The sequence below is a fragment of the Doryrhamphus excisus genome, chromosome 22 (genome assembly GCF_030265055.1).
Source record: "Doryrhamphus excisus isolate RoL2022-K1 chromosome 22, RoL_Dexc_1.0, whole genome shotgun sequence".
Taxonomy (NCBI): Eukaryota; Metazoa; Chordata; class Actinopteri; order Syngnathiformes; family Syngnathidae; genus Doryrhamphus; species Doryrhamphus excisus.
The window spans coordinates 12244009-12258560 of NC_080487.1; the positions used below are offsets into that span (position 1 = coordinate 12244009).

General features: G+C 39.9%; 1 protein-coding gene across 31 annotated transcripts in view; it reads right to left on the reverse strand.

Annotated features, from left to right (window-relative positions):
• tcf7l2 (transcription factor 7 like 2) overlaps positions 1-14552 on the reverse strand; it is a 135968-nt gene that overhangs the window by 65986 nt on the left and 55430 nt on the right. For 23 of the 31 annotated variants that reach the window (XM_058061114.1, XM_058061115.1, XM_058061091.1 and 20 more), the window contains exon 5: positions 10999-11058. The exons of the other annotated variants lie outside the window; for them this stretch is intronic. In XM_058061114.1, the coding sequence (XP_057917097.1) occupies positions 10999-11058 (60 nt within the window). The remainder of the gene's footprint in view (positions 1-10998; positions 11059-14552) is intronic. 31 annotated transcript variants of the gene reach the window in all.

Here is a 14552-nt window from a genome sequence, read left to right on the forward strand (position 1 = left end):
AACTAGGCACTGCAGCAAAATAGAATTAACACCATTCACGTTTGCATTGCATTTTATACACAAAGTGTTAAAAAAAGAACTCAATATACATAAGTGTATCAGGCTAATTTTTGGAATACACTTTTGTTGTTTTCTGGTGTTTCCCTTACTAGTATTGTGTTGAATTTACACGTAAACACATTAAAAAAAATATCTGGCGCGTTCAAATATTCAGGTATCATCACACATCAGTTACACTCCAAAGTATCGGGACACATTTTATCCGAGAGGAGACTAAGGGCAAAAAAAAACTAGGCACTGCAGCAAAATACAATTAACACCATTCACGTTTGCATGGCATTTTATACACAAAGTGTTAAAAAAAGAACTCAATATACATAAGTGTATTAGGCTAATTTTTGGAATACACTTTTGTTGTTTCCTGGTGTTTCCCTTACTAGTATTGTGTTGAATTTACACGTAAACACATTAAAAAAAATATCTGGCGCGTTCAAATATTCAGGTATCATCACACATCAGTTACGCTCCAAAGTATCGGGACACATTTTATCCGAGAGGAGACTAAGGGCAAAAAAAAACTAGGCACTGCAGTAAAATAGAATTAACACCAGTCACGTTTGCATGGCATTTTATACACAAAGTGTTAAAAAAAGAACTCAATATACATAAGTGTATTAGGCTAATTTTTGGAATACACTTTTGTTGTTTCCTGGTGTTTCCCTTACTAGTATTGTGTTGAATTTACACGTAAACGCATCGATAATAGTCTGCATTGCAACAAAACACGACATGCGCCGCGCCGGCTAAACCGATTAAATAGAAGCCAGAATCCAGTTGACTGTAAACAACAGTACTTAAAAGTTGTCCAACCCTGCCCGACACTCAATTTCGAACAGTACAAAAATGAAAGTGAAAGCTTGCATGTCCAACTCCTCCCACCCGTCATCCGCTTCTACCGTACTGCATTTTCTGTGATGTGCGCCCGTGTCCACTGGGGGCTACAATTAGCCCATCAAACTCATTCCGGCCATGAATCCGCACCTTATGCTGTCTCTCTGAAGCGGGCAACTTGTAAAGCGAGGGGGGGGGAGGTAGCCTTTCATGTGCAAAGGGGCTACGGTGCCCCCCCCCCCCCCCTCCTCTTCATACCTCTTCTTTTGCACTCATCAGCGCTGAGGAGACGCAATTAAAATGGCGGGAGAGACTTGCCGCCAACAACACAGCGGAGACGGTAAAATAGAGACATTTAGGTTATGGAATAACCCAAAAATATGCATTTTCTCTCAGTACAAAATAGAGTCCGAATTATTAACAAAGATTGGTGAGTATACCACAAAGTCAGCTACATTTTTCACGCTTCTTTTTACACTTGCCGGACACATCAGGGTGTCAAAACCCTTCAGTTTAAAACAGTGTCACTATTAGTCAAACACCTAAAAAATCGTAAGTCGCCAATTAACCTAAAAAAAAATAACAAATTAATTAATTGATCGCTGTCTTGTGGTTGACTATAGCCTATTATTAGTCAAATCAAATACTGCAATACATTCATTCATTTTCTACCGCTTATCCTCACAAGGGTAAGCATATCCCAGCCGTCTTCGGGCAAGAGGCGGGGTGCACCCTGGACTGGTTGCCAGCCAATCACAGGGCACATATAGACAAACAACCATTCACACTCATATTCATACCTATAGACAATTTGGAGTTGTCAATTAACCTAAAAAAAATCACAAATTAATGAATTGATCGCTGCCTTGTGGTTGACTATAGCCTATTATTAGTCGAATCAAGTACTGCAATACATTCATTTATTCATTCATTTTCATTCATTTTCAAACACCTAAAAAATCGTAAAAATCGTGTTTATATATATGTTGCATGAAAACAGTCTCATTATTTTTGCAGCATTGTTGCTTGCATTCTGCTTCAAATATACTGTAAAAAAATTCTATCTTGCTTGTCCTCATTAGGGTCACAAGCAAGCTGGAGCCTATCCCAGCGGAATGCAGCAAGATACAAACTCTGAAATTATTTATTTATTGTTACCGTTTCTTACGACCAGTCCAGGGTGTACCCCGCCTCTCGCCTTAAGTCAGCTGGGATAGGCTCCAGCATGCATGTGACCCTAGTGACGATAAGCGGTATAGAAAATGGATGGTGTTTGTTAGCATGAATTATGTATTGCTAATCATATCGCAGGCATTCATTCATTCATTCATTTTCTACCACTTTTTCCTCACGAGGGTCGCAAGGGGTGCTGGAGCCTATCCCAGCTGTCTTCGGGAGAGAGGCGGGGTACACCCTGGACTGGTGGCCAGCCAATCACAGGGCACATATAGACAAACAACCATTCACACTCACATTCATACCTATGGACAATTTGGAGTCGCTAATTAACCTAGCATGTTTTTGGAATGTGGGAGGAAACCGGAGTACCCGGAGAAAACCCACGCATGCACGGGGGAGAACATGCAAACTCCACACAGAGATGGCCGAGGGTGGAAAAAGTTGATAACCGGCGATAAAACCGTCCTCACTTGGTTCAGGACTAAGCCCAGCAAGTTTTTGGACCTGAAGTTGAACCACAAAATTTGACGCCAGTTCAGCACCCCAGTTCACGCCAGTTACATGATAACGGAAAACCAAACTTAGTCTCAACCAGCTCCGAACTCAAGTTTAAGGAAGACTATAACGATTCCGACTTGACACCAACCCCCGCCCCTTGGGCTCCCAACTCCCGAGTCGGCCTGCCACCGGTGTGACCGTGTCTTGAATTTACTGCTAAAAGGTCAAAGAGCGTTTAAACAGGTGTGTGCTGATGCAGATGCTCAGCAGGCCAGCATGTGCTTTGCATTAAGCCTTCGACCAGGAAACCAAAGGAAGCTTTCAGCAGAGCACATCATGTCATCTGGGCAGATCATCTATTTGCCGTCATGTCCCTGGATGGGACATTCCTCCCAAAATGTGGGGGTGTTACAGTGTTAATTTGAGTTTAAGGGTCAATTTAATCGTTTTGTCAGGCTGGCATCCAAACAACTAGAAATGCATTGGTTTGGCATTTTGTCAGGTATATCTATTACTTTACAGAGCTCAAATATGGCCCCCTTTTGCCGGCCAACGCTGTGGTTCTCTCTTCTCGGCATTGTGTGTCCGACATTAATGCATTAATCCGCTGCTTCTTGCTGGGAATCAACAACTCCAACCACTTCTAAATAATTGTTAATAGTTATCCTCCCTATCCGTGTGGAAGTGGTAAGTTTGGCTATTTAAGAACACACTTTGATCACTCCGAGGGGTGCTTTTTTTACGATTGGCAGTCATCCTCCTGTTTCTAAAATATGAATTTTAACCTTGTACACCAGTGGTCTCAAACTAGTGTCCTGCGGGCCACGTTTGGCCCGCGGGCCACCGCCTTGATATGAAAGTTTAATGTTAGTGCGGCCCGCGCAAGTTTGATATGGATGCTGTATGGTATCATGTACCCAGAAAAAATTATTATGTTTGATTCATGTTCATGTTAAAGGTTAAATAACTGTTAATAGTTATCCTCCCTGTCCGTGTGGAAGTGGTAAGTTTTTGGCTATTTAAGTTTAAAGGAAATAACTCGAAGGCTACCGTTTAGGTCGCTAGCTCTCTAGTTTGCGAGTTAGCATGTGTCTCAAGACCCTGCAGTTGCGCAATATGTTGTAAATAGAAAGAGTATAAATGTGACTATAGTCGTGTTTTGTCATGTCTACAGGGCTCTAATAATGCTTTGTTCATTTTAATCTGAAAAAAATAATTTGTCTACCCACCAACTATATGTGGTTTCTTAAGTTTTTATTATTTGCCGTTTTATTATTATTATTATTATATTTATTTATTACTGATTGATTGATTGTCTTTATTCTTGATTTGTTTATTTATTTTTCATCTTATTTTGTGTAGAAAAATAAAAAGAATGTTTTATCAGAGCTTTTATTGTAGAAAATTGGAACCAAAGTGAAGTTTTTTTAATTTTTTTTGTTTTTAATAAATGCGTTTTTTTGGGGGAAAACCTGATGCGGCCCAGCCTCACCCAGACCCTAGCTCCAGTGGCCCCCAGGTAAATTGAGTTTGAGACCCCTGCTGTACTGCATCTCAACCGATACAAAAAAATAATCCTGAGTGACTGTTCAAGACCATCGCCCTTGTCGACATCTTGAAGTGTAATGAATCGTGTGTAGTAACAACATGGCAGCATCGTCATTTCAATGCAACATTACGAATGCACCAAAAAAAAAAAAAAAAGTCTAAATTGCACCAACAAAGCCAAAGGAAGTCATGCTTCAAGGAAGGATGGACCGCTCCATCTCCTGTGTTCGTTATTCGAGATTCCAGTTTTTTTGTTTTTTTTTTTCTTCCTCCTCAAGCAAAGAAAGAATCTGCCATAGATTCCAGCGAGAATCAAGCGAGCTATTCATGCCGCCAGTTGATTTAGGCACGCCTCGCTACACACCAATCAGCCCGGCCTCGCTCACTCGTCTCCCATTCCAACACAAGATGGAGACACTTCCAAAAGTTCCAATTAAAATACCCACTTGTGATGTCTTGAACAGAAGAAAAAAAAACAAAACAAAACAAAAGCTACCAAACTACAGCAGGACAAGCCGTATTAAGTTCCAACATCATCACGTGTACCGTCCGTTAATGAGCCTGCGCACGAAACGCGCCGCGTCCGCGGAATCCGCTCCTGTCCAGCTCCAATCACGCTGCGGGGCTTTTTTTATTCAAATATCTCAAACGCAAACTGTCACAAGCAGTCTGGAGGTGCTGCTTAGCTAACTCTTGGGAGGATGTTAACAAGACAAATGAATGAATAAATACACACATAATAACGTGGAGGTGTTGTTAATAATGAATGAATGGCGGAGGCTGCCGTTAGACGGTGTAGTGCTGCTGCTGTCAACGGCGTCAACTGACAGCCTTGTTTATTCTTCTCCGAGCTCGCGGTTTCGACAAACAATAACGGCGGAGACTATAGTAATCCATAGTTAGCTAATGCACTTATTGATATATACAAAGAAAGGCTAAATATCAAATGACGACACATACAGAACATGTAAAATGAACATTGAGTCACCATTGGAGTGTGTTTTCTTGAAATAAAAATTATATTTGATGTGCGTAAATGAGTCGTTTAGTCTTGTTTTGGTCGTGGTTAGCAATGGGAATCCGATCTTAAAGGGGGTCTATTGTGCTTTTTTCCACTTTTCTGACCTATAAATGTAGTCTCCGAACGCTCTGTTTGAGAGAGTTTTTTTAACACCTGATTTCTGTGACATCACAGAGTGCCGGGCTTCCTTATATGGGCGTGAGTTGTAGGCCAGATACTCTCTCCGAGATCCCCTAAGTTCTACTTCCCGTGCACTGCAGGTGTAAGGGAAAGCTACATTTGTTAGCGACAATTCCGAACAAGGCAAACATAAAGGTAAAAGTGGTCGGAGTTCCCGATTCCCGATACCGGCAAAAGAACATTATTTTAATCTGTCAACGGCATTTCACGCAAGACTGTTTTGTGGACTGTTATGCAGTTGGACTAGCCGACAAACGGTTGCTGAAGTCCGACACCTTTCCAAAGTTACTGGTCCGGTGTTGCTAGTAGCCAACCTAATGCCAAAATGCTAAAGCTAATTACCATTCAGAGACACCTTGAAGAAACCTCTTATTTGAGACACTTCAGATTGTCCGGTCTCGACTTCCGGATCGGATTCACATGTTTATTTACTCCTATTAACTCCTATACCGTTCATCAACTCCTATGAAGTTGTGTTCGGCAGCATCCGGAAGTCCTCGTGAGCACTTGGGAGTGTGACCAACCACAGCGGAGTGGGAGTGCCTGCAGTCAGTGGGTGGGATGAATGCTTTGCGGGAAGCACAAAATCCAAAAAAATACAGCTGGAATAGGTGCAGATTTTGGAAGATCTAGAAAGCTTACTGCACCGGTTATTGCGTGTAGCTGCTCTACAGGAGTCCACAACTCTGAAAATGAGCATAATAATAGGAGGAGCTTACAAAACCAATGTAATTGAAGCCGACCAATCAGGGTGTACCCCGCCTCTCGCTCAAAGAAAGCTGGGATAGGCTCCAGCATGCCCGAAACCCTCGTGAGAACAAGCGGTACAGAAAATGGATGTATTTGTGTTAAATTTGATATGGTTATTTATAAACAAATACATCTGAATGTTTTTGCAGAACGTTCATCAATTGGTACCCGGTCCGCCGCCCGGTGGTTCAAGCACCACTGATTTATAACCTCGTCTCCGGTATTATTACTTTCCACTTTTCCTCCCGTGAATAAAATCAGCCAATATTCCATCAGGATTGAGCCATCATTGCCTTCGTTCTAAACCTTCGAACATGATGATCCTCCCTTAATCTTCGCAAAATCCAACTGTCCTTTTCACCCGATCACACGCTCCCCCCCCCCGATACCACTTGACTGATTTTTCGGGAGGAGATTTTTAAACCAGCTGTTCAATTAGTTTATTTTGAAAGGCAAGGTGAGTAACTAGTCAAGCATGTGCACACCTGCACAGGTATGCAAGCAGTCTGATCGCATCATCACCTGTTTGTGATGTTCCCAGGACCGAACAGGAATCATGCTGATAGGGAAAATACGCCCAACATCAAATTCTTTCCAAAACAAAACCCGACATTGGAACTCGGACAAAGTCCGAAAATGGAAAATATTAAGCTTAAAAAAAATACAAATACAACAACAAAACATGTTTGAAAACCTGAGCTAAACAAACACAACAGGAGTTCAGTTATGTATTTTTGCGGAACTTCACAATAAATTGGGGAGGTTTAGTCTGGTTCTGTCTGGTCCGGTGAACCTGAAAGCATTTTTTTTTTTTGGAGAGCGGTGACAATGCTCGTCGCTGGAAAAACAGAATTGAGCAGATAAGTCCGTGTTCACTCCTGCAAACCTCAAAGAAAAGCCCCCTCTTCCTGGTATAAACAAGGAACCGAATTAAGTGCTCTATGGAATCACTCAGCATTCCTCCATAGACTCATATGCACTTCAAATTTCACTGCAACGGTGTACTCATCCAGAACTTGTCCGATGGGGAATATCATCCTTGTTTCACCTTTAAAAGGCATCCAATCCAATTACAAGTTCAGAAAATCGTAATTCAGAGAGAAACCCTGACCCGCCTACACTTTGTTGTGTGTGGTTTGTATTGATTCCGCACAACGGATGAACTCAACATTAAGGAACATTTTTTTGAATGTCAAGAAGACACTAAGTGGTCTCAGTCGTTCTCCTTTCCATTGTATATGAAGGCGACAGTCATGTGGAAAACTACTCCTGAAGGTCTTTCCTGAAGTGGCAGCATTCTACAACGCAGTCTCCACTTTGCTGCCCTTAGTCTCCCATTGGATAATTGGTAATGGTTTTATTTCATTTGAACATGCATCAGATTACAATTGAATGCATCACATAATCAGTTCCCAGTTCCACATGTCCAAAAGGAGAAGGAAGAAGCAAAGCTTATTAAATCCTACCCCTCAATCTGGTACTTTTACAATCAGTAACTGTTACATTTGTTCACTTCCTGCTTTCTAGTATAATTTAATGTTTTTATTAAATTAAATTGAATTGAATTGAATCGAATCAAATCAGTTACATTTGTTCACTTCCTGCTTTCCTAGTTTAATTTAGTTTAATTTAATTTAGTTTAATTTAATTTAGTTTAATTTAGTTTAGTTTAATTTAGTTTAGTTTAATTTAGTTTAGTTTAATTTAGTTTAGTTTAATTTAGTTTAATTTAATTTAGTTTAGTTTAATTTAGTTTAGTTTAATTTAGTTTAGTTTAATTTAATTTAATTTAATTTAATTTAGTTTAATTTAATGTAATTTAATGTAATTTAATGTATTTTAATGTATTTTAATGTATTTTAATGTATTTTAATGTATTTTAATGTAATTTAATGTAATTTAATGTAATTTAATGTAATTTAATGTAATTTAATGTAATTTAGTTTAGTTTAGTTTAGTTTAGTTTTTAATTTAATTGGTTGTGGACTTTCTCCGGCGGTCCCACCACCAATGAACACCCAGGAAGGGACGACTAGTCATAGAGAGAACTCCTTCAGGACTTTGTGATCTGGTCCAAGCAAAACCACCTCCTCATCGATACAAACAATACCAAAGGAACTGGTTATGGACTTTTTCCGGCGGTCCCATCACTAATGAACATCCAGGAACGGACACAGAGATAGTCACATCTTATAAGTACCTGGGTGTTCATCTAAACCTCGACCTAGACTAGACTGGACTGACAACACAAGAGCAGACTAAGACCTTCAATACCACTCTGATACCACTCTGAACATCAACATAATACCAGAAATGTCTTCAAGGTTCATAGCTCTACTTGAAAGAACTACAAACGAATCAGGATCGGACCTCGCTTCCTTGTGACGAAGTCCTATTGGGGTGAAAAAAACCACCGCCAACCCTAAAACCTCATCTATCCCTGCAGCCAAATCCTCATCCATGCTCTTTCTGTCCTGTTGCAGTTCTTCCCTCTGTTCCCCGTCCGCCTCCAGCATTAGCACCCTTCCCGTGCCCCTGGCCCAGTGCTAATTGCTAAATCTGTTGAACCATGCCAAAGCCAACAATGAGACACCTGGAGTTCTGTCAAAACACGTTTCGCTGCAAGACGGCCTCCAGTGTTAATACAGTAAACTCAACGGGACAATGTCTGGACTATGCAGGGAACAACCCTTTAACATATTTGTGTCGTGTTAGGCCATCAAAAATTGGATTATTGACCCTTATTATTCCCGTAAAACCACGACTAAACCGTGATTAACACATTTATCCGACACCTACTTAGCATCGCTTCAGGGTGAAACAAGTTCATGCATCTTGCAGGGCCCGACACGTGACGTTTTTGACCCGACAACCTGTCATCCGAAACTCGGGACACGCCTTCAAAAACGGCAAGGATGTGAAAAGTGTGTTTGTATGACACCAATGCACACACGCAAAACAGACGGGCGCACCCAAATATGATCCTGCCAGACCTCGTCAAACAAGTTCTGGCAAGGACGCAATCGCACGAAGGGACGCGGCGGCATGGCATGCAGACAGGAAACGACTTCACTTTTTTTTGTTATGCAGAAAAAAATCACAATGCTTACAGTTGTCTCATTTTCACACTCAAGCAAAATATATATATAAAAATATATATATATATTTTTTAAAGTAAAAATCAGTAAAAATCAGGGGTCTCAAACACGCGGCCCGCGGGCCATTTTTATTTTTGATTGGTTGATTGGTTGAATACACAAGTATTTGCATCACTGTGTGAAAACATTATAATACACAACGTACACCGGGGGTCTCAAACACGCGGCCCGCGGGCCAAATGTGGCCCGCAGGACACTACTTTGAGGCCCCACGCATTGATATGAAAGTTTAATGTTAGTGCGGCCCGCGCAAGTTTGATATATTTGATACATTTACTGACTGGAGGTTCAGTATTTTGCACAACGATACTTTAATAAGGTCAATGGGGGCCGGAGGATCGAAACAGCAACCGACAGGTTGAAAAACAACCACAAGGGATTTTCTATGCGACTCTATGTAAATATGTATAATAATATTCTCGTTGTTTTCCTTGAAATGTCCACTTTATTTACGATTGTTGCAGTTTCAGTGGCAGATTACTATCACTGTCCTGCTCAACCAAAAGACTGAGCAAATCATTCATCCTCAATTCTATGCGACTTTATGTAAATATGTATAATAGTATTCTTGTTGTTTTCCTTTATATGTCCACTTTATTTACGATTGTTGCAGTTTCAGTGGCAGATTACTATCACTGTCCTGCTCAACCAAAACACTGAGCAAATCATCCTCAATTCTATGCGACTTTATGTAAATATGTATAATGGTATTCTCGTTGTTTTCCTTTATATGTCAACTTTATTTCCAATTGTTGCAGTTTCAGTGGCAGATTACTATCACTGTCCTGCTCAACCAAAAGACTGAGCAAATCATTCATCCTCAATTCTATGCGACTTTATGTCAATATGTATAATAGTATTCTCGTAGTTTTCCTTTATATGTCAACTTTATTTACAATTGTTGCAGTTTCAGTGGCAGATTACTATCACTGTCCTGCTCAACCAAAACACTGAGCAAATCATTCATCCTCGATTCTATGCGACTTTATGTAAATATGTATAATAGTATTCTCGTTGTTTTCCTTTATATGTCAACTTTATTTACGATTGTTGCAGTTTCAGTGGCAGATTACTATCACTGTCCTGCTCAACCACCTGAGCCATGCCGCCCCATAAGAGAATATACATTGCATCTACTAACATTGTTAGTAAATATATCAGAATATAAAAATAATCTACACATTTAACGCAGCAAAAAAGATGTCCAATTATTTTAAGTATGTCCTTTACTGTGCGGACTTTGGTATTTGGTCAAAAATAACAGTGTGAACGCTAAGCACCAAAGTAATTGTCGATCCGGATCAGAGTTTTAATCTGACTGTCAGATCAAGACAAACATTTCTCAGAATGACAACACATATTAGGTGATCAACAAGCTTGGATTATGGAGTTAATCTTTTTTTTTTTAACGGACAAAGGAGATTAGAATATGTCAGCAAGCTGGTGAAATCACTCGGAAAAAGAAGTAATACAAGATTAATCCAGGCCAATTAGGCATGAGACACAAAAGGAATCCAGAAAGAGAAAGTTTAGTTTGGTTAAACGTATGAGTAGTTCAAAAATTCCCACAACCAAACTGCTCGGAAAAACACAACACTGAATTAGTAGAAGGCAAAAACACAGCGTGATCATCAGCATCAACATGATCCATTCATTTTTCAATTGATCATCAATTCAATCATCATCAAATTAGCAGGTGTTAATTAATTCGTGTGGTGCGGAATCAACCAAAAAAATCCTGCAAGATATTTTTGGAATTCAAAGGTCTCTCACCAAATGAAATTGGTGAAGGCTCAGATCTGACTGTCCAGGGAATTCCCAGCAGAAGGGCCCCTGAAAGGCAAAGATGGATGTTCCCAAGTCACACAATTATATGAATCTCTCGGAATCTCTTAACACACACACACACACACACATGTTCTCCATGGAAAGCCTGCATCCCTTGGTTTTTGACTTATTTAAAGGACTAGCTTGTCTCTTGCTGGTAAAGCCTTCTCCTGGGTGCATGTTCGAGTCCATTATTACTGATTTTACATGAAGGCAACACTCGCTTGTTGCTCATAGCATGGCTGCCGGTGCCGGCCGCCTGCTTGTTAAACAATAATACGACACTTTGGAACATCTTAGCTCTTGGTAGCCACATTTTAATACTTGGATCATAGAAATAGAAGGGCTAGAAACACAGGAATATGTTCAAGTCAAAATGTTGGAAGGATTTGATCATTTCAGTGTTTCAGCCAAATAGAAACAACGTTCCGTGTGACCTGAAAATGGCTTCCAGAGTCATTTTTGTAGAGACAAGACAAGACTTCTTCCATTGTTTGCTATGCTAGGTGTACGTCAGGGGTCTCAAACTCAGTTTACCTGGGGGCCACTGGAGCTAGGGTCTGGGCAAGGCTGGGCCGCAACAGGTTTTCCAAAAAAAAAAAAAAATGCATTTATTAAAAACAGAAAAATATACAAACTTTTTCAGTTTAAAAAAAAAAAAAACAATGCATTTATTAAAAACAAAATGTTTTAAAAACTTTGCTTTGGTTCCAATTTTCTACAAGAAAAGCTCTGATAAAACATTCCACTGTTCTCAAATATCTTAATTTTTATTTTTCTGCACAAAATAAGATAAAAAATAAATAAATCAAGAATAAAGAAAATCAATCAATTAGTAATAAATAAATATAATAATAATAATAATAATAAAACGGCAAATAATAAAAACTTAAGAAACCACATATAGTTGGTGGGTAGACGAATTATTTTTTTCACATTAAAATGAACAAAGCATTATTAGAGCCCTGTAGACATGACAAAACACGACTATAGTCACATTTATACTCTTTTTATTTACAACATATTGCACAATTGCAGGGTCTTGAGACACATGCTAACTCGCAAACTAGAGAGCTAGCGACCTAAACGGTAGCCTTCAAGTTATTTCCTTTCAACTTAAATAGCCAAAAACTTACCACTTCCACACGGATAGGGAGGATAACTATTAACAGTTATTTAACCTTTAACATGAACATTAATTAAAACGTGATAATTTTTTCTGGGTACATGATACCATACAGCATCCATATCAAACTTGCGTGGGCCGCATTAACATTAAACTTTCATATAAAAGGCGGGGGCCTCAAAGTAGTGTCCTGCGAGCCACATTTGGCCCACGGGCCGCGTGTTTGAGACCCCTGGTTTCCATGTGTACAGGGCTACAGTGGTTTAATTTCTTATAAGAACTTGCAGGGAAAAGCAACATGACCTTTGGTTTACCAGAGCCTGAGTGCTATTGTCCGACTTGTTCTCTCAGCACTGTTCTATTTGCACTTGCACTTAACCCCTGAGGGCCAGCTGAAATAACTTGCAGTATGCGCTATTCTTTTTTTACATACTTTCTGTTCCAAGTGAATAGAGATTATGCAACCGCAACATTCAGACAGCAACCTGTGAACCAGTGGAAAGTTGTGGTCCAAACATCACTTTGAAGTATTCCGACATTAAAGCACTGCTTCCCTAATAGTGGGCCGGGTGTGAGTAACGGGGGTTGGGAAAAGGGGCGGTTTTCAAATATTATTGCAGACCTGCTAATATTTATGAATTTGTAATTAGTGTTTCCTTGCAGACAAAAGTCAACACTGAATGAATTGTCTACGGCAGGGGTCTCAAACACGCGGCCCGCGGGCCGAATGTGGCCCGCAGGACACTAGTTTGAGGCCCCCGCCTTGATATGAAAGTTTAATGTTAGTGCGTTTGATTACGTTTGATTAATGTTCATGTTAAAGGTTAAATAACTGTTAATAGTTATCCTCCCTATCCGTGTGGAAGTGGTAAGTTTTTGGCTATTTAAGTTGAAAGGAAATAACTTGAAAGCTACAGTTTAGGTCGCTAGCTCTCGAGTTTGCGAGTTAGCATGTGTCTCAAGACCCTGCAGTTGCGCAATATGTGTAAATAAAAAAGTATAAATGTGACTATAGTCGTGTTTTGTCATGTCTACAGGGCTCTAATAATGCTTTGTTCATTTTAATGTGAAAAAAAATAATTTGTCTACCCACCAACTATATGTGGTTTCTTAAGTTTTTATTATTTGCCGTTTTATTATTATTATTATATTTATTTTTTACTGATTGATTTTCTTTATTCTTGATTTGTTTATTTATTTTTCATCTTATTTTGTGCAGAAAAATAACAATTAAGATATTTGAGAACAGTGGAATGTTTTATCAGAGCTTTTATTGTAGAAAATCGGAACCAAAGCACTGAAAAAGTTTGTATATTTTTCTGTTTTTAATAAATGCGTTTTTTTTTTTTTTTTTGGAAAACCTGATGTGGCCCAGCCTTGCCCAGACCCTAGCTCCAGTGGCCCCCCAGGTAAATTGAGTTTGAGACCCCTGGTCTATATACAGTACAAACAGATATTTCTATTGATGGATATTGTCAGTTTTTCAAAAGTATTTTAAATCTTGGGCGGAAAAAAAAAAAATTATGTCGCCCAAGTGGGATCACGACAGACAATAATTGAGACGCAGCGCATTAAAAAGGATCAGCAGGCGTCTTCAGTCATTGTTTCCTCGCTGACAAAGTCAACACTGAATGAATCGTCTACGGGAAACCGTACGCCGTCCAGACACCACCCTTACAAACACACACACACACACACACATACACACAATGACGAAAAGGTGCTCTCAGGCCAGACACTGCGTCTCGACATGGGCTTGGAGTGATGATGTAACCCCGTGACCCTTCCCAAACAAACATCTGGATTACATGCAGGCCAGGGAAGGGAATGCCGTCTAGGTAAAGTGGTCTTAAGCGTCTTCAGTGTGTGGGTGGTGCCTGTTGACCACAGAGTCATTCATTAACAGCCGGGCCCTCCCACAGTTCTGCGCGATTGTCTGTCCACTCCAGGTGCACGCTTCATTCAGACCACAGGAAGTCCCCCCTTTTATCCCCGTTTGTCCAGAATATAGAAAGGACCAGCAAAGAAAAGTGAATTTGATCCAGCGTCTTGTCTATTCAAACACTGACCCAGCATAGCAGTTTGCATCTCCATGCGGTTCCTTTGGCTCATTGTATTGGATCCTTAGAGTCATTGTCACATCTTTTACCCTGAACGTTTGTCTGAAATACCGTCCTTTTTCCACCGTGTGGACCACTTTTCAGTCCTCTGCAGAAACAAGTGAAAGCGAAAGCTTGTAAAGACTCAGGTGGGAGGTCCTGTCAGCTGTTTGATTAATGTTCATGTTAAAAGGTCAAATAACTGTTAATAGTTATCCTCACTATCCGTGTGGAAGTGGTAAGTTTTTGGCTATTTAAGTTTAAAGGAAATAACT